Source organism: Mytilus galloprovincialis, chromosome 2, assembly GCF_965363235.1.
Source record: "Mytilus galloprovincialis chromosome 2, xbMytGall1.hap1.1, whole genome shotgun sequence".
Lineage (NCBI taxonomy): Eukaryota > Metazoa > Mollusca > Bivalvia > Mytilida > Mytilidae > Mytilus > Mytilus galloprovincialis.
This window is the reverse complement of record NC_134839.1, coordinates 39,134,063-39,161,030: the sequence shown is the minus strand read 5'-3', so window position 1 is coordinate 39,161,030 and position 26,968 is coordinate 39,134,063. Positions and strand designations below refer to the sequence as shown.

General features: G+C 31.7%; 1 protein-coding gene across 3 annotated transcripts; it reads left to right on the top strand.

Annotated features, from left to right (window-relative positions):
* LOC143063564 (poly(A) RNA polymerase, mitochondrial-like) lies at positions 1-26,673 on the top strand. Of its 3 annotated transcripts, none has more exons than XM_076235774.1 (11): positions 1-168; positions 4,218-4,316; positions 5,017-5,146; positions 5,818-5,975; positions 6,893-7,110; positions 8,006-8,242; positions 15,964-16,179; positions 17,001-17,212; positions 19,297-19,520; positions 25,217-25,348; positions 26,196-26,673. In XM_076235774.1, exons 1-11 carry the CDS (start codon positions 21-23, stop codon positions 26,639-26,641), a joined length of 2,220 nt encoding a protein of 739 aa, XP_076091889.1. In that variant the 5' UTR covers positions 1-20; the 3' UTR covers positions 26,642-26,673. The 3 variants fall into 3 exon arrangements, with proteins under 3 accessions (XP_076091889.1, XP_076091888.1, XP_076091886.1); XM_076235773.1 differs by having other exon boundaries at positions 4,218-4,331; positions 5,023-5,146; XM_076235771.1 differs by having other exon boundaries at positions 4,218-4,331.
* Positions 26,674-26,968: the final 295 nt, after the last annotated feature.

Here is a 26,968-nt window from a genome sequence, read left to right as displayed (position 1 = left end):
GGTTAGAGATTATTTTCAAGATGTCTGCGCCCATGTTGAGTTTTACGGCAAGAATTTGCTCAAATTGGTTAACAAGACCGCAAATAAGACGATATGGCTTGTTGTATCAATTGGACAGAAACAAAACAACAATTGAAAAAGGGATATCGAAATCAAAAGAAAATCAGGGTTAATTAATTTCTGTGTGATGTATCATCTCTCATTTGGCTAAGATCTTTTTGACCTCTCCACAGGTTGGGGACAACACATCAAATGTCATTTGAGTAATCATTTTATAGTGCTAGTTTTTTTTTAATCTGAGTCTTCTTAACCAAAATAACACATTTTCCTAAATATTTCAACAAGTTTACAAAAGATGAATAGACAATGATAAATCTACATGTAATCTGATTTACTGAAAAGTTAGAAGCCTATACATAATTTCATGCTTGCATCACATCTGAAGATTGACCAATCGGATAATTAGATTGTGTTTATCTATTTGAATATTGGAGTTGAAGCGGTGGCAAATCCTCGGGTTTTACCATATATAGGTACACAAACTTAAAACTTAATTTATTTTTTGTTGAATCATTAAAATAAAATTTGAGATCGTTTTTTCAAATCTCCTTATCATACTAGACATGTGTTTTAAAAATCTTTGTGATATCTTTTACCATTTGGTTTTAAATTGGAATTAAAAATTGTATTTTCCCATAGAGTTTGAGGTAAAATCCCGAGAATTTCACCTCCTAGAAATTTCAAGTGCCAGGATGTTCGAAAATATGTATGTCTATGAAAACTTTTTTTTTACAGTCAGGGGACTTATTGAAATAAGTGATTTTTAATTCACTTATTTGAGTAGCAAATTTGAAGTTTTGTCACAAATTGTGATTTTGTAGTTTTACCAAAGTTTTAAACACATAGGTTTAAATAATATCTTTTCATTGGTAAAATTGAAAAAAAATGAATTTTTTGCTTCTTTTAAGTAGCCAGGTTTATGCCTTTGATGCTATCATTTAGCTGCAAATTCTAATTTAGTTGAAAAAATGCTATAATTATGGCTTTAAATAATGAACTGATACTTTCTTCTCAGACTTTTTCCAGCAGTGGTGGGAGTATTTTCCCTATAAAGTTTAAGGTTTCATCTTTCAGATTATGTAATAAAATTCTACTGTTCGCTATAAAAAATTCACTGTTCCGGGATGTTGAAATAAGTGGGGGTTATTAAAATAATAATACTTTAAGAAGTGATTTTTGGGAAGAAAATTGAGGTATCATGATACTTAAACAAGTGATTTTTGTCATTATCCTAGATTCAGTACAAGGTCATCACCTGAATTGACCTGGTCATCCTAGACAACACAGATGTTGGTTCTGATAAGTTTAGGAACATAATTAGTCCCTGGATCATTAGTATTCTATATTTAAAGCTACAATGTACAGTAAAATTAAATCACTTCTTCTAGTGATTATTTTGTACTACTTAAATAGGTGATTATTAAAGAAAAACAACTCTTACTCCCAACCTTTATGGAAATAATGTAACTTGAATCAGTGATTTAGAAAATCACTCATTTAAGTAAGTCCCCTGACTGTTTTATTTCAAGGCTTCTAACTTTTTCAACCAAAAAAAATTGCAGTGGCTATCTTGTCGGTTCCAGAAAAATAAGAGGACTACTTTACATGCTCTATCAAAATTGTCTACTTCAAGTACTTGGCTAAAAGCAATTCATACATAGTTTTGCTATTTTAAATAATTAATAGCTAAACACCCACACTTCATGCATTTCCACCTCTACTCTAGGTAAGGGGTTAAATTGAAGTTCACATTAATATGATGAATGCGGATTCAATGCATGAGCTCATACAACATGTACTATTCATTTGCAAATGAGTAATTCATCATCAATGTTTCTTAGCTTAATTTCACAGAATTGAACCATACTGGGTGCTAAAAGTGAATTAATATGAGGCAGGCATTACCTGTGCAAGGGGACGAAGTCTGTATGAATTATTTTTTTTGATTCAAACATGTTAAAAAAAGAAGCGGAAATACTGTAACATTTCAGATTTTGGTTCTGTTGTTAGGGATTTTAGTTGTGATGTTATTTAAGTAATGATGTCGTATTCAATGTAAACAAAGAAACGCTGTCATCAGGTTACGTTTTTTTCATATCAAACAATTATTAAAAATGAATTGGTATTGAGTTCCTTCCTGTATAGACAGGACTAGACTGATATATATATATATATATTTTATTTAAAGTCTCATGCAAACAAGACTTGAAAAGGAAGTAGATTTCTGCGTAGATGCAGGGATTTAAAAAGTCTGCAAAAAAGTAAACGATTTTTAGTTTATTAGAAGAATAAAATTTTGGAAATTTTCCTGATTTTTTTTTTTTTTTTTTTTGTACCGTAATAGGGGACTTTGTCTCTATATTATTTCACTATTTCACTTTCTTTAATGATTGAACAAAATAAATCATACTTTAGATTTTTTATATATTTTGTAGCTTGTACCCCTTTAAGGTTATTGACATCTAGCAACAAAAATCATTTGTGCATAAAAAGTTCCAATGATTTTTTTAATTTTTAGTCTCATTAAAAATCAGAAATAGGAACTGCAAAATAGCACAAATAGAAATAAATAGTTTGAACTTTCACATGTATATTTTCTCTAATAACCCTATAGACTTACACTCTTGACTGTGATGTGGAAAGGAATTAATTTATCTACTCCTCAAAAATAAGATACTAAGTACAGATCTGAGAGTACTTGCTGTTACTGACAGCTAGTTCAAAGCCAATAACAATATCTAAGAAAAAAGATGTTCATCTCTGAAGAGCAAAACTGTCTGGAATTAAAGTCATATATATGAAACAAGTGACTGGTGAAAAATAAAGTTTATCCAATTCTTGAACCAATGCTTGTATACATGTATATCATAAACTTAGTCTTTTGTGTACGATTGTATCCTTTTTTATGCAAATATATCGTATAATTGTCATTTTTTTCTCTCTCTGTCTGTTATGAAGTGAAAAAAATGACTGCTACTTAATTGTCCTGTTTTGAAGCCATAGTTTACCAATTGTCACCTCATAGTAAACAAAGAAGCATGGATATTGAGCATGTGTTTAACATGTACAATCAAAAAATTGTTTATTTTAATGACAGACACAACAGATACATGCATATTGCAATCACCAGATTTTTACCAGAAGGGTCACTCTTAGGTCACTTTGCATACGGAAAATATGTCGGCAAATTGCAAGCAATTAAAAAAAAAGTAAACTTCTACTAATGTGGACAAATTAATGAATTTTCTTCAGAAAAAAGTATATGTACATAAGTTTTATAATGAAAACTACCCATTTAGTTATAAAAAACATATGCATAATTTTTTTTCATTGGAGGTTTCATATGACTTTAAACTTTTTTCGCTACGGCCCTTTGAAAGTACTCAATTTTGATGATTTTCCCATTTTTCATAATTTTTTACCCGTTTTTTTCCTATTAAAAAAAAATCACAGTTCCTCAATTAAATGTTTTTTCATACTTTCAATAAAGATAAAGTGGACCAATCTGAATAAATTTAACTTAAAAAGACTATAGACAGGTGTTAATATAAGAAAGTTTTGATGCTTTTCTGAGTCAAATTTACCATGCTCATGATGCTGTCAATTTTGTAAAATTGTGATTTTTCTATGTTTTAAGAACAAAATGCATTTTATTTCAACTTCTTCATGTTTTTTGTTATAAATGATTGAACAACATGCAGAAATACATATCTAAAAAAATTGAAAAAAAAAGGGATATGGGATGTACATGTTTTTGATAAAATCATTTCTTGTACCCCTCACCCATTTGCCCAAAATTTTGATTAAAAAGATTGACTTGATTGGTAAAAGAAATTAAAAAAATTATCACTCAAAATTACTTTAAATATGGCAAATATAACACTATTTAAATTCATTGATATTTTCCACATGCATGACATGTATCACACAGTTTTGGAAATAATTCCAGAACTAGATTTCAACGAGACTGAAATGTTAGAAGAATATATCCTTAAAATATCAATCAACATCCAAGGGATTTAGTGTACTGACGTAATATTTTTGATCTCATCTCTAGTCATTTGAAATTAAGTACATTCAATCTTTTAATTGTCATGATTGTTCTCAAAAGACATGTTGTTTTAAATTTAATGATATTTATTTTTTCTTTATGACAGATCCAGCTACTTTTGTGAATGAATCACTCCGAGATGGAGCTACAGCAGAAAGTACCAACAGTTTACAGCAGGATGAAAGATCCAAAACTGTCCCTCAGGGTGCATGTTCTACTGGTATTATAAATTAAGAAATTAATGTGTTCTCAAACTTCAATTATTATTGTAAATTCCAGTAGTTTGGATTGATATTTATCTATTACCCTTACTTCAAACCAATATTGGTGGGGAAAACATTTGATTGATTATATAGGGAATCACTGGAGCATGACAGGAGCAGTTTTAATTCTGATAAGTTTTACAGTTTAAATAATATAACATTAACCTCCGATTGGATTGATTTAAGACATTTTGATTTAGGATCTGTTAGCTGAATATTCAAATGAAAATTATAATTTTTCTACATTAAATGGCAAACCCAAATATTTTTAAGTATGGCCATGGGAGCCATTTTTGGTTCTCATGAAAATTCCTATAGCATTTGAAGAGATGCATTCTGCTCTTTGGTTGTGTTGTTGTCTCTTTGATAAATTCTAGGTACCACCTTAGTCTTAGAAATAAGGCCAATATACATGTATAAAACTTACCATGCTATCAAAGATACTGAAAACAAGTTCTGTTGCTATAACATGTATAACACATCTTATTACACACTTTGCACATGATGCATTGTACTTTTTTTTATTATTTATTATTAAAGTTATTGAAAGTACATTTTTTGTTTGCTTTTCCATGAATGCTTTTCCAATTATCATGATTGTACTGAATTTACTAATATGCATTGAATTTATTTTGTTAACAGGCACAGCTGAGGTACGAAAAATTCTACACATTTGGAGAGTTTTAAATAAGGTTTCAAAAGAAAAATTGATGAAGATATTCCCCAGTGCAGTTGATATACATTTTCAACCATTAGATGTGGAAGGAAAGATGTAAGCAATTGTTTTATGGATTTTATACAGTCTCTTAATGGGGAAAAAATATGATAAGGCTGTCAATCTTTTAGTATTCAGAATTCTCCACTTCACTTTATCATTTTTAATTACTATTATCAAGTAATCAGCTACATGTATGTGACACTTTAATGATATTCATGTAGAATATTTTCATAACAAAGTTTTGAAAAAAGCCAACAATGTTTTTCTAATTCGATACTGTAAAAAACAGTTAGCTTTTAATGTCAGTTATGATTGAAGTCAGTCTTAATTGTGATTTTAAATAAGTAGGGTATGTGCTTTATAGAGAACAGGAGGTGATAGGCTAGATATCCCAGTATCCCTTTGGATCAAGCCTAAGACTTGAAAATTGGTATTTATTGCTTCTTTTGTAAATTTGCAGCATTTAGTAAGTGCAAAGACTGATGTGCTTGGAGTCCGTTTTATCGTGTACATGTAAAATTGACATGTTTTTCTGCAGACTGTTATCTTGCACATACAAAAATCTAGCTTCCATGTAGTTTTATACAAAGCAGGGTTTATATTCACATTGCATTGACTTATTCTTGTCCTGATGTCCATGTAATATTTGCTACTGAAAGTTTAATACCATATGCATATAATTCATCAAAAAAAGTCTTGATCCGAATATTTAATTGTATTTACAGGTTAAAAACTGCATTTGTAAAGTTTGACACTGAATCACAATTACAAGAAGCGCAGAAGATACAAAAAAGACATGGTAAAATCATTATTGATGGTTTTCGTTCCAATATGAAAGTTGTAGACTTAAGCCACCATCAAACAGAATCTCTGATGGAAGCAGGTAGTATATCTAATATTTGTAATCCTGAATTTGTCTAGGCTTTATTTTTACTTTTTCCTCTCATCTGTTATATTATTTATAGGAACTAGAAATATTGTTACTAGTCACTAGCAATATTGATGTCAAGTCTTTGCAATACCATAAAGTAAGCTATCAAAAGCCCAGACAATGATAAAAAGTAAAACAATTAAAACGAGAAAACTAACAGTCTGATTTATATACTAAACACTTATTAAATGAAAAACAAATATGATAGCCATAGATAACAACCAACGACAGCCTCACTTTGGACAAGCAAGTTTTTCAGCATATTCGTAATATCATTATAATAGTAAATTCTTTATTTAAAGAGAGTGAACACCGTAAATTGAAACAACAAATCTTTCCTAAGGCCAAATAAAAAAGTATGTGTGGTTCCAGTTACATCTGAAAAAAAGTTAGGGTAGGTAGGTAGGGATTTTTTTTGATTTTATGTTTTTTTTTTACATTGAGTCTATGGGAGCAACAATCTGACTTTAACAGTGCTTAATGAAAAATGACAATAAAATCTTTAGGGTAGGCTATTTTTAAGCCGAAAAAGTAGGGACGGTAGGGTTACTGGAACCACACATATATTTTTATTTGGCCTAAGACTCAATTTGTTAGGTGATGAAATTTCTAATAAACATCTTTCAATATAAATTACTTGTTTTGGGAACAAAGACAGTGCATCCGTACTCGCTTCAATGAACCTTTCAATGAACCTAGATGATTCAAAATCAACAATGCTATAAGTGATAGTCATAAGAACTGTTTATGCTCCTTGATGTTAAACAATTTACTGGGTGATAGTCACGTAAAGAGATAGTTATGGTTCTTGATGCTCCTTGGTGAACATATGCTGTCTAATGTTATTAATTTATCCATATATTTTCTAGTGAAATTAGAGAAGGAAAATTCAAAGAAAATTAGTGGTGAGAAAAATTTTGCCACAAAAGAGAATTTATCACAGTTTGAACAAATCCAGAAATCCAGGTCTGATGAAGCTAGTCGTTCAGTTTTGATAAAGGTCAAAGGGAAAGCTGATGTCTCTTACTTGTTAGATGAGTTCAAGTCCAAAAATGTTCCAGTCAAGTGTGCATGTTACTCAGAACCAGTAAGAATTAATTTTCCTTTATATTATTGTATATATTGAAGGACATTTTGTTTGAATAATCCAATGCATGTTCATATTTTATACTTTTTTTATACTTTAAATGATTGTAATGCGGCATGAAAATCTTAGATAATGGTTTAAAAAAAATTAAAAAAGATATATATATAATACTAGCTAGGCGACATAAAAATATAAAGAGGATTAACTCAGTTAGACTGCAAAACTTTTTAAAGTAAGAACACACAAAAGTAAATGAAAAAATAGATGAAATAAATACTGTCAATGAAAGTTTGGTAACCATTTAACAAATAACTTTCTGAAACATACATTTAATGAATAAGTGAGGATATGGTCAGATGTATCAATTCGTAAGACCCACAAAATCACTGCACACACATAAAAAACATAAGCAAAGAACAGAAATTGCCATTCTTCATCTCAAAATTACAGTGAAGTATAATCTCTCACCGCACTGCAATGTGATTTTATAATTGTCTTATTTATGTGTGAACAAGTCTGAGTGAATACTGTATGAAATGTGGTGACATCCTGGATATCTGGTCATTCGCTGAGAAAAACTGGAAAGGAAAGGGTTCTCCAAGATCAGTGGCAAACAATGAAAATAAACAGATAAAAACGATATTATCTGTTTACATGAACAGATGCACACCAAGCATATCCTTTTTGGGAACTCATGCTTCCACCCTAATAAAAAATGGCTGCCACAACAAAGGGGAGAGTGCTGAAATTGACTTCAAACCATCAGTCAATCAATCTCTTAGGAATGTATTAATAACCAGTGCTATAGGTTATATTTTTGATTTGCCTTGTGATTTTCATTGTTGAATAATTTGATAAAAAAAAATCTTTAAACTCTTACCTACGTCCATTTTAGGATCATTTACTGGTAGAATTCAAAGACCACGATTGTATAGAAAAGTTATTCAGAAATGTTGGACATTTCCGTGGCAATGCATTCAGTAAAATTCCAGTTAGAGTTCGAACAAGATATTTATTCAAAGAAGAACATGGAAAAACTACATTGATGGATGAAAACAGATTAGACAGTAAATCAGTGAATGTTTTTAAACCAAACAATTTTAATTTGGGAATATTAAAACAAAATGCACAGGTGAGGCCTTCATATTTTTTTTACTTTAATGGTGATTCATAATGAAAAGACAACAAATAATACAAAATTTGAAATAAGGCACAGAACTTTAGAACAATTATGTTTGAAAAAAACATATCTACAGTGGACTCTTGTCTTGATCTTGGTTAATTGAAAGTTTCATATGTGTCGAAATTTGTCTTGGATACTCAAGATACAAATCCAGTTATTCATATAAGAGTGTACTTTGACTGAGTCCAATATTAAGTATTTTGCTGTAACTTTTGATGAATGAAAGTAAATGTGTCCAAATGTGTCAAAACATGTGCTAAACTATATAAATTTGTTCATTGAAATTTTCACATTTTTATAGAGGAGGTATTGTGGTACACTGTTGACTGTTGTCAACATGTTGGACATTAGCTCAAAATTTCTTGAACCAATTTGCGTGAAACTTTCTTGAATTGTTTATATCTATTGACTTGAGGTCTCTTTCAATTTTGTAAAAATTTTAGATTTTAAGTTTTCGAGTTTTAATTTTTTTTTCATGAAAAAATTGAGATTTTCCAGTTTTCGGACAATAACTCAAAAACACTTTCACCAATTTGCAAGAAACTTTGTGGAATTTGTTTAAATCTATTGACGTAAGCTCCCATTCAATTTTTATAAGTTTTAGATTTAACTTTTCAGAGTAATGTGATTCTATTCATAAAAAAGGGGGATTTTCAAGTTTTTAGACAATGTTTTAAGCAGTTATCATGACATTTTGGTGACTGGTTTATATCTACAGTACATTCCGGTTATTTGCATAGCCTATTTGTCAGACGAAATTATGCAATAAAGCGGAGTATGCTTATATCCGAAATGCCAAAATACGGAGTCAAATAACATTGATAGTGCAGATCATTAAAAGGAAATCCTGAAGAAAGATGAACGTCCATAATCCTCTTACAACATATTAAATGATTATTTATTCTAATAAAAGTTATTTGTCTAGTGTCATGCATTTTATTTCATTGTTTATTCTTTCAACAAAGTTTATAAACACATTTAGTTTTAGTTTATTTATGTACCGACTTTTCCTTTACCTGAGATACGAAAATAAAATTGTTCTAAAAATAGATTTGTTTCTATGACCCGGATGTACAAATTATATTGTTACGCTTTGATTAAAACAAACTGTTGAACAATGCTACACAGTTTGTAATCATTTGATGCAATAAATGTGTAATGAACTGCCTTTAATATGCAGTATTTACCGATTGCACAGTGATGTAACACTGTTACTTTAACCTCGTTAGTTTCGTATATGCAAAGCACATGTAATGGGGCCCTGCACGGGTTATTTGCTGGACACGAGTGTTGAAAGTGAGAAAATATAATAATTTTAAGTTAATGTTCTTTTCAAAAAATATTAAAAATGAAAGATTGATGTATGAAATTCTTCAACCATATATAAATGCCCTGTAATATTTAACATAAATGTAGATCACCCCTAGCCAAATTACGAGATTGCACATTGGATAATGATCGATAATTAGCAGGCGTTATTGTTTTAAAAATACACCCAAAATGTAATCTATGAACAATGTTTGAAATGCAATCAATAATTAACACCTTTTGAGATAGAAGATCATAGAATGGTTGTGTTTTTACAACAATCAGCTGATTGACATTTTTATGACCTCGAGGCTTAAAATAGAATATGGGAAACTTTACCTGTGTACACAACGAGGTCTTTTTTATAATCATATAAACACGAAAGAAACTGTTTTAAAACTTTATTTAAATAACACAGAAGTAAATGTGAAATAATATAAAAAATAATGATGCATATAAAAAAATATACTTACCAAATTGCTGTTTCCGGTCAAAACATCTCGTCAGTTTTAACTAAGCATATCTAGCTGGCGATTATTTTCTTATGCAATTAACCGAAATGCCACTTGTGGGGCTATGCATATAACCGTACAATTCAGTGACCACTTGAAAAAAAAGTTCAAATTTTTTGTAATGTTGAATTCTCTCTTATTATAAGTAATAGGATAACTATATTTGATATGTGCATACCTTGCAAGGTCCTCGTGTCTGTCAGACAGTTTTCACTTGACCTCGACCTCATTTCATGGATCAGTGAACAAGGTTAAGTTTTGGTGGTCAAGTCCATATCTCAGATACTATAAGCAATAGGGCTAGTATATTCGGTGTATGGAAGGACTGTAAGGTGTACATGTCCAACTGGCAGGTGTCATCTGACCTTGACCTCATTTTCATGGTTCAGTGGTTATAGTTAAATTTTTGTGTTTTGGTCTGTTTTTCTCATACCATATGCAATAGGTCTACTATATTTGTTGTATGGAATGATTGTTAAGTGTACATGTCTAGCGGGCAGATGTCATGTGACCTTGACCTCATTTTCATGGTTCAGTGGTCAAAGTTAAGTTTTTGAGTTTTGGTCTTTTTATCTAATGCTATATGCCATAGGTCAACTATATTTGGTGTATGGAAATATTTTATGATCTTTATGTCAGTCGAGCAGGTTTTATTTAACCGTGACCTCATTTTCACGGTTCATTGCACAGTGTTAAGTTTTTGTGTTTTGGTCTATTTTTCTTAAACTATAAGTAATGTGTCAACTATAAATGTTGTATAGAAGCATTGTTAGCTGTACCTGTCTGCCTGGCATGGTTCATCTGACCTGGACCTCTTTTTCAAGGTTCATTGGTCTTTGTTTAGTTATCTTGGTTAATGTTAAGTTTATGTGACAGTTGTAATAAAGCTTAGCTTTATACTTAGGACTATCAACATAATATCAATGATTAGTATAGAAGGCGAGACATTTCAGCGTGTGCACTCTTGTCTAGTATTAGTTTGTGATTAGGTCAGTTTATGTGGAACCTCTAGTGGTTAATGATAATTGGTATGCAGTTGAATAAGCATTGGCATATCTCATTTCCATGGAGATTATTTAGCCCTCTCCCCTCAGTCATGGTCTATTGACTTTAAAACTTTTGCTTAGTTTTCATGTATTAGTTTGTTATTAGGTTGTTTTATGGATAACCACTAGTGGGAGGTCAATGATATTTGGTAAGCAGTTGTATAAGCATTGACATATCTTATAACCATGGAGATTATTTGACCATGCCCCCTCAGTTATGTTTTATTGACTCTGAAATTTTCCTTAATTTACATGTAGTAGTCTGTTGTTATTTATGTATTATTGTCATTTTGTTTATTTTCTTTGGTTACATCTTCTGACATCAGACTCGGATTTCTCTTGAACTGAATTTTAATGTGCGTATTGTTATGCGATTACTTTACTACATTGGTTAGAGGTATAGGGGGAGGGTTGAGATCTCACAAACATGTTTAACCCCGCCGCATTTTTGCGCCTGTCCCAAGTCAGGAGCCTCTGGCCTTTGTTGGTCTTGTATTATTTTAATTTTAGTTTCTTGTGTGCAGTTTGGAGGTTGGTATGGCGTTCATTATCACTGAACTAGTATATATTTGTTTAGGGGCCAGCTGAAGGACGCCTCCAGGTGCGGGAATTTTTCGCTACATTGAAGACCTGTTGGTGACCTTCTGCTGTTGTATTTTTATTTGGTCGGGTTGTTGTCTCTTTGACACATTCCCCATTTCCATTCTCAATTTTATCTTGTTTTTCAATGTTTCACTAAATTAACTAAACAAGAATTTTCCCACTTTACGTAAGTGAGGAGATAAACACTGAGATCTTCGAATTAACTTTGAACCCAAGGGGAGGACAGCATTGGCTTAAGTTGACCACTAGATTTAATGAATAGAAAATACCGTATGTCCATCTACTTCCGGTCAACGTGCTACAGAAGTAGGGACGAAATTTAATTAAACATACTTCCGGGTGCGGGAATTTCTCGCTACATTGAAGACCTGTTGGTGACCCTCTGCTGTTGTTTTTTATTTGGTCGGGTTGTTGTCTCTTTGACACATTCCCCATTTCCATTCTCAATTTTATTAGTTTGTGTTTAGGTCTGTTTAAAGGGAACTACTTATGATAAGTCAATAGTATTTGGTATAGGAAGTACACCACTAATTAATGGCCCCATTGCTTTCTATGTTAAATTCCTCAATTTCGAGTGGTCACAGCTCTTTTATCTTAAGTTCAAATAAAGTGACAATCATTGAATGTCAAAGCAACACCTTCTGGTGTCCTGTACTGAAAAAATCAACATACCTTACATGGCATATAAGAAAGAACTGGTTCCCGGAACTTCGGATGTACCAAAACAGGTACTTCTGATCTGACAAAAAGGCAAAATGTACCCTCCTTTTTAAATTTCATGCCATTTTTTTATTATTCAAATTTATCAGTCAAAAATTGTTCTACAATGATCACCAATCATGCAGCTTTCATTTGATACCAAAATTAATAAAATACTCTATAAATATTTTGAAAGTTATGTCCATGCGTAGGAACTATTTTGTGTTAAATATGTACTACTTTCTGGTATGTGCTTTCTGGCCGGGCCCGAAATAGTGGTGTTACACCTATAACAGAACCAAACTTGTTATATTGACTTGAGCATTACTTTATTTCATTCTATGATCTATTCCAAGCAATAAAAAACATATAAAGCTTTAGTCCAAATGCTATTTTACTAATTTTAAGCTCAAATTGGACTGGTAGTAATATATGGGTTATTCAAAGAAAACTGCATATTGGCCAAAATCCTTTTTTATTCTCAATATTATTGTTTTATTTATTAATTTCTATTAGGAAAGCTCTGTGCTAACCAATAGTCATATTTTTATCAGAGGTTCTTCATTAAATAAAAATTTATTAGTCCAAACTTAAGACACAATTGAGAATATTGTCCCCCCTTTTTTCTTCAAATAAAAAAAATGGCCTTTTTTTGTATAAACCTTACTTCTGTGGTAAAACATAGATTATTAAGAGCAATTTATATATCCCTCAGCTAGATAACTTGCTAAACTGGTTCAAAATTGCATGTACAGTGAGATTTTGGAATTCTTATATGAGTATATACCATGTGCCTAGATTGTAAAAGGCTACCATAAGAAACACAATAAAACTTGAAAAATCATAGGATTATTTTGACCAAGAGCTATGTTGTTGTACCATATGCAAGTCATAAAATACATGTTTTATTGATTTCAATCATAAAAAATGCAAAAATAAGAACTTGGAGTCAAGTCTTAACTGCATGCATGTTGTATGACCATAAAAGGCTAAAATACTTGAGTATGCCAATTTAAGAGCTTACATTTCCTATAAACAGGATTGTTCACCAAAAAAAGATGATGAAACATGATTACTAGCATCAAATTTGACTTATTTTCATTGGAATAGATATAACTTCTAAAAATTGGATTTCTGATGATTCTCTGTATTAATAGGAAGTACACCACTAATTCATGGTCCCATTGCTTTCTATGTTAAATTCCTCAATTTCGAGTGGTCACAGCTTTTTTATCTTAAGTTCAAATAAAGTGACAATCATTGAATGTCAAAGCAACACCTTCTGGTGTCCTGTACTGAAAAAATCAACATACCTTACATGGCATATAAGAAAGAACTGGTTCCCGGAACTTAGGATGTACCAAAACAGGTACTTCCGATCTGACAAAAAGGCAAAATGTACCCTCCTTTTTAAATTTCATGCCATTTTTTTATTATTCAAATTTATCAGTCAAAAATTGTTCTACAATGATCACCAATCATGCAGCTTTCATTTGATACCAAAATTAATAAAATACTCTATAAATATTTTGAAAGTTATGTCCATGCGTAGGAACTATTTTGTGTTAAATATGTACTACTTTCTGGTATGTGCTTTCTGGCCGGGCCCGAAATAGTGGTGTTACACCTATAACAGAACCAAACTTGTTATATTGACTTGAGCATTACTTTATTTCATTCTATGATCTATTCCAAGCAATAAAAAACATATAAAGCTTTAGTCCAAATACTATTTTACTAATTTTAAGCTCAAATTGGACTGGTAGTAATATATGGGTTATTCAAAGAAAACTGCATATTGGCCAAAATCCTTTTTTATTCTCAATATTATTGTTTTATTTATTAATTTCTATTAGGAAAGCTCTGTGCTAACCAATAGTCATATTTTTATCAGAGGTTCTTCATTAAATAAAAATTTATTAGTCCAAACTTAAGACACAATTGAGAATATTGTCCCCCCTTTTTTCTTCAAATAAAAAAAATGGCCTTTTTTTGTATAAACCTTACTTCTGTGGTAAAACATAGATTATTAAGAGCAATTTATATATCCCTCAGCTAGATAACTTGCTAAACTGGTTCAAAATTGCATGTACAGTGAGATTTTGGAATTCTTATATGAGTATATACCATGTGCCTAGATTGTAAAAGGCTACCATAAGAAACACAATAAAACTTGAAAAATCATAGGATTATTTTGACCAAGAGCTATGTTGTTGTACCATATGCAAGTCATAAAATACATGTTTTATTGATTTCAATCATAAAAAATGCAAAAATAAGAACTTGGAGTCAAGTCTTAACTGCATGCATGTTGTATGACCATAAAAGGCTAAAATACTTGAGTATGCCAATTTAAGAGCTTACATTTCCTATAAACAGGATTGTTCACCAAAAAAAGATGATGAAACATGATTACTAGCATCAAATTTGACTTATTTTCATTGGAATAGATATAACTTCTAAAAATTGGATTTCTGATGATTCTCTGTATTAATAGGAAGTACACCACTAATTCATGGTCCCATTGCTTTCTATGTTAAATTCCTCAATTTCGAGTGGTCACAGCTCTTTTATCTTAAGTTCAAATAAAGTGACAATCATTGAATGTCAAAGCAACACCTTCTGGTGTCCTGTACTGAAAAAATCAACATACCTTACATGGCATATAAGAAAGAACTGGTTCCCGGAACTTAGGATGTACCAAAACAGGTACTTCCGATCTGACAAAAAGGCAAAATGTACCCTCCTTTTTAAATTTCATGCCATTTTTTTATTATTCAAATTTATCAGTCAAAAATTGTTCTACAATGATCACCAGTCATGCAGCTTTCATTTGATACCAAAATTAATAAAATACTCTAAATATTTTGAAAGTTATGTCCATGCGTAGGAACTATTTTGTGTTAAATATGTACTACTTTCTGGTATGTGCTTTCTGGCCAGGCCTGAATTAGTGGTGTTACACCTATACAGTTGTAAATATTAGCATTGGCATATCTCATTTTCATGGAGTTTGTTTAGCCATGACGTGCTTTCAGTCATGGTTCTTTGACTTTGTTAAAGTGTTGCTATCTTAATTTCAACATTTGCATTATGGAAATTTCAAAAATGCGACACATATCTCTTTGATAACAGTTTATTTCGTGAATTTCTAATTTGATATTAAGAAGTTATGAACTTTATTCTCTGAAAAAGAGACATGAGAGAAGAGCATATCAAGCGCATTGTTTATTTAAAAATGAGATTGTCAAAAATACTGAATCTTTATTGATTCCAATACAATAAATGCTATGAATTAATTTATAAATCTTTAGAATTTTGAGAAATTTGAGAAATTTGATCATTAAGGAAAATAGTTAAAGGCGAAAAAAAAAAATGAAAATGAAACATTGCAAGGGATTTGACCTGAGAAATCAGACAATTTTATAAATGCCAAGAAATAAACCACTTTATAGTTATGTTTTATTACAAGTAATAAGTTATCTTGTATATTGCATTGCAGCTATCAGAGGGAATAAATTTATTATGGAATAATGTGAAATTGACAGAATATGATATTAGACTCCAATACTTCATAGCATCTACTTTGAAAGAAATGTTGTCTAATATGTTTCCACATTGTAATGCTTCCTTATTTGGATCTTGTGTAAATGGTTTTGGAAATACAGGCTGTGATTTGGATATTACTTTAGACTTGAAACAGAAGTCAGCTGACAGTGTAAGTACACAAGTGTAATGTTAATTCTAATACAACAACGTTTGTAACGTTCATTTTGATTGGATAACATCACTTTCTTACATGGCATTAATTGACAATTGACGCTATGGGACGTACGCGCAAGCGCAGACGGCATATGACAGATTTTAAATACATGTTTTAATGTTGTTTTCTGTCAGTTTCATTAGAATGGAGATAACAATATTGTATTTTAAGCTCAGACGGCATCAATTTGGGATTTGATGGTTGCAAATACCTGTTTGCTGTCTCCGCTAATGTGCCGCCAGTAAACTTAATTTGCGACCATCAAATCCCCAATTGATGCCGTCGGAGCTGAAAATACAATACAGGTATCTCCTAATCAACTTATATTTTGTGGATACCTATTTTGCTGTTAGTCCTTACTAGTCCATGTCCCAGCGATTTGGTTTTTCAATTTAAAAATTTTCTTCATTTATTTGAATAAGGGAAGAACTGTTCATTAAGAATGGTCTTTACAAATGTATATACGTAAACATTGGTTATTACAGATAACAGGAATTTTTGTACCTTTTTTGTTTAACTGAGATGAGGATTTATACAGAAAATGGAAGAATTATGTCTTTTACATGATTAAATATGGAAAACCACATCAGGTTTAACAGTGTAAGTGGCCTGCATGTTTACCTTAATTTCAATCCATGTAGGCACTGTGCTAAAGTAGGGAAATCCTCATTGATTGTCATATAGAAAAAACTATAGAACTTTACAAAAGTATTTATAGATGTATGTATTAAATTTATGACACAAAGAACATCTTATTTTGTTTGTTGTAATTTCAGGAAGAAGCTCACATACTAAAATTTTTAACTAACCAGCGATTTAACAGTGAACGTGAATGGCAGCAACATCTCCTAGATATAATTGGTAATATGGTTTGGGTATTCGTACCAAGTAGTGGAAGAATTAATAAAATACTGAATGCACGGGTTCCCATTGTAAAATTTCAACATAATAACACAAGAAGAGAATGTGACATCTCACTTAATGGAATGTAAGTATATACAATATAACGTGTCAAAATCAACCCTTACTACCCTCTTATAACTGAATATATTGTCTTAATGTTTATGTCCCCACAGTAGTGGACGGGGCATTAAGCTTGACCACCCTTGTCTGTCTGTATGTACAGATGAAGGTACATTCTTAAATTGGTTTCAATTCAGTAACTTTAGCTTGCTTCAACCAAATTTTATAATAAAACTTATACACATTGCCTATTACCACGAAACACAGAGCAATTATACTGTTCTAGAGTTATGCCCCTTTACAAATGGAAAAATTCCTGAAATATTTGTTTCTGTTCTCTTACTTTTGTTTGCCTCAACTGAATGATATGAAACTTGTGCTCATTACCACAAAACTCAGATCAAGTATGAATTTGGGTAGCCTCATTTTTTACAGTTCTTGAGTCATATCATTTTATAATGTTATATGTAATATGCAAGCATGGTCATTTTTTTTTTAATGTTTGATGGTTTTATGCTAAATAAGATGATTTATGAATACAAAATGCTAAGGAAAAATGATAAATCATAGAAGTGTCATGTTCGTCATCTTGAAGACAAAGATGTGTAAAAAATACTTTCAATTTACATCAGCAAAAAGTCCAAATGAATACATCTTCAACTTCGTACTTTGTTGTTATTGGTTTTGGTAGGCGCTCAGTTTCTCCCCAGGCCGTTTTAGCACAGCGCTTTTCAGCGCTATTGCAATTCCCCGCTGTCCTATTGCACTGACCCCAGCGCTATCCAACGCAAGCGCGTCCCTATATTTTTTTCCCGTATTTTCCATATTTTTCAAATTTCCCGCTTATTTTTCACTTCGGATCACGTGATCGACTGGTTTACGATTTTTTAATGAATTATTTCCGTTGTATTAAAGTAACTCCGCAGGAACAGTCTAATAAATTTTACAAAATGGCATCTTTGAAAGATCAAAATAAACAAAGATTTCAACGTTGACATCTATTTTTTTTAATTTAAAGAATATATAGAAGTATATATGAATGAAATAAGATAAAATGAATTGACCGCATTTCCCGACGTCACTCACAAACTTGTTTTACGAACTTTGAACAAACGATGATTTTAAAAACGATCTAACACAGGGGTTTGTTACAAATTATTTGCTGGGTTTACTATCCATACGAACCCTGAAAATGAGCAAGTCTTTTAAGTATTAATTATCCCCTATTCGAACTTATAATTGTTTAGTCAGAAATTCTACCATTTGATAGCAATTTGATAGCATATGATTAGAAAAACAAACCCAAGCTGATACGACTTGAGAAATTTTACTTTCAGTTTCTCGATGTCCAGCTTGGATGAGGCCATTTAAATATTATAAAACATTAAGGTCATAAAAATGAGAAATCTTTATGCTAAAAAACGTCAATTCCTGTCAAACGTCGTAAGGTTAACAGTACACTGCTACAGTTGGTTACAAAACCAAACAGAAGCTGACCATGACTTTATTGTTGGTCCTACATGTTCTGCAACATTACCTGATAGTGCTAAGAAATCTTCACACAGGTAGTCTGGTGTAGACCCATGGAAAAAGACTTCTCTTTCAGTTTTATACATAGATAGTATGAGGATTTAATATATGAATTTACAATGGAGAAAAAAAGACTCTTCTTCTATATCCAGACAATAACATTAACAAACACAGCCTCATTAAGGGGTACACTGTAACTTCCATGAGCATGATGAGGACATCATAACAAGAGGAAACATCAACAGCATAATATAATAAAAACACATATCAAATCAATTACAAACAAACCGCGCCGCGATAAAGTTACTGAGCATTGTCGAAAATTACGCGCTTACCACAGCGCTATCCAAAAATCCTGGGGAGAACACTGCGGCTTACTTAAAAATTGGTATTTTTAACTTTTTTAGATTCCAGCATCACTGATTAGTCTTTTGTAGAAGAAAAGAACAAAATTTCAATCCTGGTATATTTGATGAGTTTATAAGACAGTAACAAATTTTCCCTAATGAACTGTTTGGAATTGGTCTAATCTCAAATCTTCTTCAAAAGTTTATAAATACACTTTTATTCTATTTATAGGTCTGGTGTAAAAATGGCAGAATTGATGTTCACTTTTGGAGAATTATGTCCAGAAATTCGACAGTTAGTAACGGTGATAAAACAATGGGCTAGTGCAAAGGGTGTGACAAAAGAATCTCAACCTGGACCATGGATGTCTAACTTCATGCTCATAATGATGACAGCATTTTATCTGCAGAACAGAAAACTGTTGCCGTCTTTTAGACAGATGCAAGAAGTAGCAGGTTTGTTCTACAAGTCTCGACAATATAAAGTTATTAGTTATTATTTTTTTTATGTAAGTGTTTAGTTTTTAGTTTCATCAAAGTTGACATCTGCAAAACCTTTTTACATTTTCTCTTTGTGTTTGCAGTGAAGAAGTTTTTTATTTTTTATAAAAGTATTTTCAAGCTATAGAAGAGACTAAAAGTCACCAAAAGGAAAATAACACATGTATATGTTGAAGAAAACACTACATTGCAGGGCTCACGCTACCAGGCGACTTGGGCGAAGAAGTCGCTTTCCCGACCGTCACTTCGCTTTCCCCGACCCCTAAAAGCGAAAACAAGTCGCCCTGTTCTTGACGATACTCGCTTTCAGTCGCTTCCGTCATCGGACATTTTCAATTTTTACCAAGTTGATGAAACATCAATTTTTTAGCTCACCTGGCCCAAAGGGCCAAGTGAGCTTTTCCCATCACTTGGCGTCCGTCGTCCGTCGTCCGTCGTCTGTCGTCCGTCGTCTGGCGTCGTTAACTTTTACAAAAATCTTCTCCTCTGAAACTACTGGGCCAAATTACACCAAACTTGGCCAAAATCATCATTGGGGTATCTAGTTTAAAAAATGTGTCCGGTGACCCGGCCAACCATCCAAGATGGCCGCCATGGCTAAAAATAGAACATAGGGGTAAAATGCAGTTTTTGGCTTATAACTCAAAAACCAAAGCATTTAGAGCAAATCTGACATGGGGTAAACTTGTGTAACAGGTCAAGATCTATCTGCCCTGAAATTTTCAGATGAATCGGATAACCCGTTGTTGGGTTGCTGCCCCTGAATTAGTAATTTTAAGGAAATTTTGCTGTTTTTGGTTATTATCTTGAATATTATTATAGATAGAGATAAACAGTAAACAGCAATAATGTTCAGCAAAGTAAGATTTACAAATAAGTCAACATGACCGAAATGATCAGTTGACCCCTTTAGGAGTTATTGCCCTTTATAGTCAATTTTTAACCATTTTTCGTAAATCTTAATAATCTTTTACAAAAATCTTCTCCTCTGAAACTACTGGGCCAAATTTATCCAAACTTGGCCACAATTATCTTTGGGGTATCTAGTTTAAAAAATGTGTCCGGTGACCCGGCCAACCAACCAAGATGGCCGCCACGGCTAAAAATAGAACATAGGGGTAAAATGCAGTTTTTGGCTTATAACTTAAAAACCAAAGCATTTAGAGCAAATCTGACATGGGGGTAAAATTGTTTATCAGGTCAAGATCTATCTACCCTGAAATTTTCAGATGAATCTGACAACCTGTTGTTGGGTTGCTGCCCCTGAATTGGTAATTTTAAGGAAATTTTGCTGTTTTTGGTTATTATCTTGTATATTATTATAGATAGAGATAAACTGTAAACAGCCATTATGTTCAGCAAAGTAAGATTTACAAATAAGTCAACATGACCGAAATGGTCAGTTGACCCCTTTAGGAGTTATTGCCCTTTATAGTCAATTTTTAACCATTTTTCGTAAATCTTAGTAATCTTTTACAAAAATCTTCTCCTCTGAAACTACTGGGCCAAATTAATCCAAACTTATTCACAATCATCTTTGGGGTATCTAGTTTAAAAAATGTGTCTGATGACCCAGCCATCCAACCAAGATGGCCGCCATGGCTAAAAATAGAACATAGGGGTAAAATGCAGTTTTTGGCTTATAACTCAAAAACCAAAGCGTTTAGAGCAAATCTGACAGGTGCTAAATTGTTTATCAGGTCAAGATCTATCTGCCCTGAAATTTTCAGATAAATCGGACAACCAGTTGTTGGGTTCCTGCCCCTGAATTGGTCATTTTAAGGAAATTTTACTGTTTTTGGTTATTATCTTGAAAATTATTATAGATAAAAATAAACTGTAAACAGCAATAATGTTCAGCAAAGTAAGATTTACAAATAAGTCAACATGACCGAAATGGTCAGTTGACCCATATAGGAGTTATTGCCCTTTATAGTCAATTTTTAACCATTTTTCGTAAATCTTAGTAATCTTTTACAAAAATCTTCTCCTCTGAAACTACTGGGCCAAATTAATCCAAACTTATCCACAATCATCTTTGGGGTATCTAGTTTAAAAAATGTGTCCGATGACCCGGCCATCCAACCAAGATGGCCGCCATGGCTAAAAATAGAACATAGGGGTAAAATGCAGTTTTTGGCTTATAACTCAAAAACGAAAGCGTTTACAGCAAATCTGACATGGGGGTTAATTTGTTTATCAGGTCAAGATCTATCTGCCCCGAAATTTTCAGATGAATCTGACAACCCGTTGTTGGGTTGCTGCCCCTAAATTGGTCATTTTAAGGAAATTTTGCTGTTTTTGGTTATTGTCTTGAATATTATTATAGATAGAGATAAACTGTAAACAGCAATAATGTTCAGCAAAGTAAGATTTACAAATAAGTCAACATGACCGAAATGGTCAATTGACCCCCTAAGGAGTTATGGTCCTTTATAGTCAATTTTCAACAATTTTTATAAAATTTGTAAATTTTTACTAACATTTTCCACTGAAACTACTGGGCCAAGTTCATTATAGATAGAGATAATTGTAAGCAGCAAGGATGTTCAGTAAAGTAAGATGTACAAACACATCACCATCACCAAAATACAATTTTGTCATGAATCCATCTGCTTCCTTTGTTTAATAGTCACATAGACCAAGGTGAGCGACACAGGCTCTTTAGAGCCTCTAGTTATTGATAATTAAAGAAATTAAGACCTAAAAGATTGATTATCTTAAGAAAAAAGGTTGAAGCATTGTCTTTGCAGTGTGTAGCAGGTTATTTTATAAAAATATAACTTTTTATCACTTCGTGCTTTTCCGCAAGTTCCGGTGGTTGTTACTCGAAAACGTACATCAACCTAAATTTCGGCGGCAAAATAAGTTTGTTACTTCATTTAAACGTGATAACAGTTGCCTCCAGTAAATGTTCAATCCATTTATTGCATTAAAAACGTCATGTTCCTTTCCAAATAACTTGTCAAACATCGTTTATTTTTGTAAATTTTCTTGCATTCGTCCGCCATTGACCGATTTCTAAACTACGGATCTGAACCGGACCAGCTATGACCGAAATCCGTACTTTTACAATAATTACTACGGACGCACGGATGGAACAGCTGACAGAAGAATATTGATCACAAAGGGAAAAATTACATATTCCACACGCATTAAGAGACTTTTGGTTACATCTAATTGATTGGTGTATATAATTCCCTATATTTTTTATGGATTGTTTCAAAGTTGCTTAACTCTGAGACTATTAATTATATTATGGCCCAGCTTAATAACTTTTATATTTTATTATGATAAACACTGAATTTCATACACAAGATAGATTTGAATTAAATTGTAATTGATATATTATAATTTCTTTACATTTTTTAAAATAAAAAAAAACAAAATTTTAGTGCTAGATATAAATATTTAGTTTGGAGTTTCTCAAAACCTTAGTTAAACTTAAACAACTTTTAATTTGAAATGTTTAAATACTTTAATTGTATACTCAGATATGAATGGAATAATATAAAAAGAGCATTATTTACATATGACCCATTATACTATAGTAAAATCCAAACATTGTAGCGCACCGCGCGAATGAGCACTTCTCTTTCAAATCTCACCACTTCTCCCTATCAGTTTCAAAAAGAGAAGTCACTTCTCCCTATAATTCTGAAGTAGTGTGAGCCCTGAATTGAAAACTGATGACAGAGCAACAGTGGCGGTGGGAGGAGAAATGAGATATATATGTTAATTTATTTATATACTGGTACCATATGTTTTTCATTGTCTCAATAATGAAGTATGTTTTCTGAATAGCAATTTTGTTTTGTAGTCAATGCTTTTGATTGTGTGTGATTTACTCTAAAATATTGTCTCTGTATAAGCAGTAGTTTTTTTTATGTTTCAGGATCATAAATAAGTTTCACAACCAAATCACATGTAATCACCCTGTTTAGTTATGCACACAACACAAAGAAGACAATTTGTCAAAATGATAACTATATTTGTATTTATAGAAAAGGGGTAAAGGGTTAAATAAAAACCATTAGTCAGAAACAAAAACTACAACAACAAAAATAAGCAACCAGACAAACAATGGTTTTCAAAACACCACACAGATAACAATAGATTGAGCTACACCATTACCAATAAAACTATTCCTACTTATGAGTACAACTAGTGGAGCTACAGACCCTGACAGAGCTCATGACACTAGCTTATTGTTGAAATTATAAAAAAGAAGATGTGGTATGATTGCCAATGAGACAACTATCCACAAAAGACCAAAATGACACAGACATTAACAACTATAGGTCACTGTACGGCCTTCAACAATGAGTAAAGCCCATACCGCATAGTGAGCTATAAAAGGCCCCGATAAGATAATGTAAAACCATTCAAACGAGAAAACTAACGGCCTGTCTATTGTTTAAACTCTTTAAAAGACTTCACCATATCCAGTCCATTAACCATAGGTGCAAGTAAATTCATAAACACTAACTTGATTGAAATGAAAACAAGGTGTTTCATGACAAAGGATAGGCTTGACTGTACCAAATTAGAAAGCTACTTAGACATTTTAGAATAAAACAAGCACAAAGTTATATCTTGACAAAAGATGCAAATATAAAATGAACCTCTTTTATACTAAAAGGGTTGAAGAAATCTAGTGCTACAAATGCATCCAGTTTGAAACATCTACTGTGGATTCATTTATTTTCGTGGGTATCAATTTTCGTGGATAGAGAAAAAAAGACGTTTCGTGGTATACGTAAATTCGTGGATCGCTGATTACAACATGAAAAAATAGATACGTAATTCGTGGATTTCTTTTTGATTTAGGAGATCATATAACATCCTTGGTTCGATCAATAATAAAACAAAACAAAAAAGAAGGAATTCATTGAAAAAGTTTTGAATTGTCAAAATCCTCGCTTAATTGGTCATTCTAGGTTAAAGTGTTCATTGATAACTTCGATTACAATAATGGGCAGAGATAACTAATTATTTGTTTGTTTTACAATTTATAAATTCTTGTCTGAATTCTATAAGGCATTCAAAACTTTATGATTGAAAGATAATTTCCCTAATCACAATATAATAAACAGTGATATAAGTATAAGGTGTGAAAATAAATGTTCCTGTCATAAACAATATTACCTAAGGGCAATATCCCCGTACTTAATCCTATTGATTTTTAATCACTGGTAAACCAAACTATGACACGGTAATTAACAACTTGCAGTTATTTTCCATGAACAGTTTTAATCAATTTTAAAAAGTAAATTATCACTGATATTCGATATATTTATTATAGATTTAATCAAAATACTTGTATCTTCTTTCAATAAAAATCACGTGTTATGTTACAATGTTTATCGCAAGTCAACACTATACTAGAACTGCATAACATAACCGGAAATAAACATCCAACTCCATACACATTTCTCGGGATTATTCTTCGTTGAATTTTTAAATTCGTGGTTCGCTGTGACCCACGAAACCCACGAAAATTGGTATACCACGAATAAAAATGAATCCACAGTATTATTAGATTTTAAAACACAAAGCTTACTCATTTTAAAAAAAATATTTGACAATTTTGGAGATCAGAATTGCATCAAAAACAAAATTAAATTTTATTCACTTTATTTATATTGCAGTTGAGACAGAGAGATACATAGAAGATGGACATGATTATTCCTTTTCTACAAACATAGATCTTTTAAAAAAAAAATTCTTATCCAATGAAAGTGTAGATCAAACAAGCTTTGAAGAATCTGTTCCCGATGTTGGTAAGCTTCCTCTAATAACAGAACTGTATTTCATGTAAAGTGATATTTTCAAAATTTATTACATGAAACACTTACTTCTGTTTTCAACAACTTTTATCAGATATTATAGGCCACACAGTTTTTATAGTATTTTTGTGGTTTTATTATATCATTAAAATTGAGAACGGAAATGAGGAATGTGCCAAAGAGACAACAATCAAAGAGCAGAAAGCATCCTAAGGCCACCCATGGGTCCCCAACACAACAAGAAAATCAGGCACCAGGAAGTGGGCTTCAGCTGGCCCCTTAACAAAAATGTATACTAGTTCAGTGAATATAAATACTTATTATATGTATTCTGGCATACTTAAGTTTTTTTTCCAGGCTTTAACAGATACTGAGCAGTTTTATAAATAGTACACCAAAAAATTTCATCATGTTTGTACATTACATTTAAAACAAAATTAGGAATAGATATCAATTAAAAAGTAGTACAAAACAAACATATTCATTCAAAAAAAAAAATAGAAAACAATGCTAACTTCATTTAGTCAAAGTTTTAGACCAAAAATTCAAAACCAAATACAGTACATAAAACATTGCACAACAACGAAGCCTGGAAGGGTCTTAACAGAACAACCTTAGATTAACTTTTTTTGAGGAGTTGAAACATCGGACAAAAAAATCAAAAATCAAATATTACTTCAACAAGATAAACAATATGAAACACATGTGGAGATCACCTTACATCTTCTATTAAAACATTGATATTTAATAATAAAGACAACAAAAAAGATAAGAAGGACACTTAGACCATACCTCATTTGTACCTTTAAGCAATATTTTCATTTTGTCTTATATCTTTCAGGTACTCTACTTCAAGATTTCTTCAAATTCTATGCCGATTTTGACTTTGAGAAATATTCTATATCAGTTGTGGAAGGAGTTCCCGTGGAGAAGAAAACTTTCAATGCATTATTCATAGAAAATCCTCTCGATGTTGAACATAACGTTAGCAGGAATGTAAATGCTCAAAATGTCAATAAACTTATTCAAGAAATACAAGAAGCACATGAAATCATTTGTGGTAGCTCGCCAACGCTATATCATTTATTGGAAAGAAGAATTAAAAATGTCAAATCAAATTCCTTTAACATTTCATCACTATTTAAAGAAAGTGACGTCACACAGGAAACAGTAAATCAGGATAATGTGGAAGGGATTAAAGACAATATGCCATCAACAACGGACACTTTGACAACAGAAGCAAGTAAAGATGGACAGTCTGAGGAAGACAAAGATTTAATTAGCTAGCGTTCATAATTAAAATCATTTGTTATAATGAATTAGTGTGGGCTTTTAATTATTCTACAAAGGATACTATCCTCCAAAAACAAACAAATAAAAAGCAAATAAAACAGAAACATACAAACAAAATCAAAACCAGAATAAAACAGAAAAACCCCTAAGATACTTTAATTTCATTGATAGAGACATATTTTAAAATCTTTCTTTTACAGAATTAAAAAAACGATCAGATGGAACTTGCAATTTCACTTTAAATGTGTTTTTTTTTACACTAGAAACAAAAATTTCTACAGCCAAATGTTTTCAATACATTTTGATGAACTAGAAATGGGA

What these genes read in the sequence shown, in the direction of transcription:
- LOC143063564 (XM_076235771.1), top strand. Translation starts at nt 21, where the DNA reads ATGTCTGCGCCCATGTTGAGTTTTACGGCAAGAATTTGCTCAAATTGG. An exon ending in TTAGATGTGGAAGGAAAGAT is followed by an intron (nt 5,147 to 5,817) that starts GTAAGCAATTGT and finishes TTGTATTTACAG; the next exon opens with GTTAAAAACTGCATTTGTAA. An exon ending in TATTAAAACAAAATGCACAG is followed by an intron (nt 8,243 to 15,963) that starts GTGAGGCCTTCA and finishes ATTGCATTGCAG; the next exon opens with CTATCAGAGGGAATAAATTT.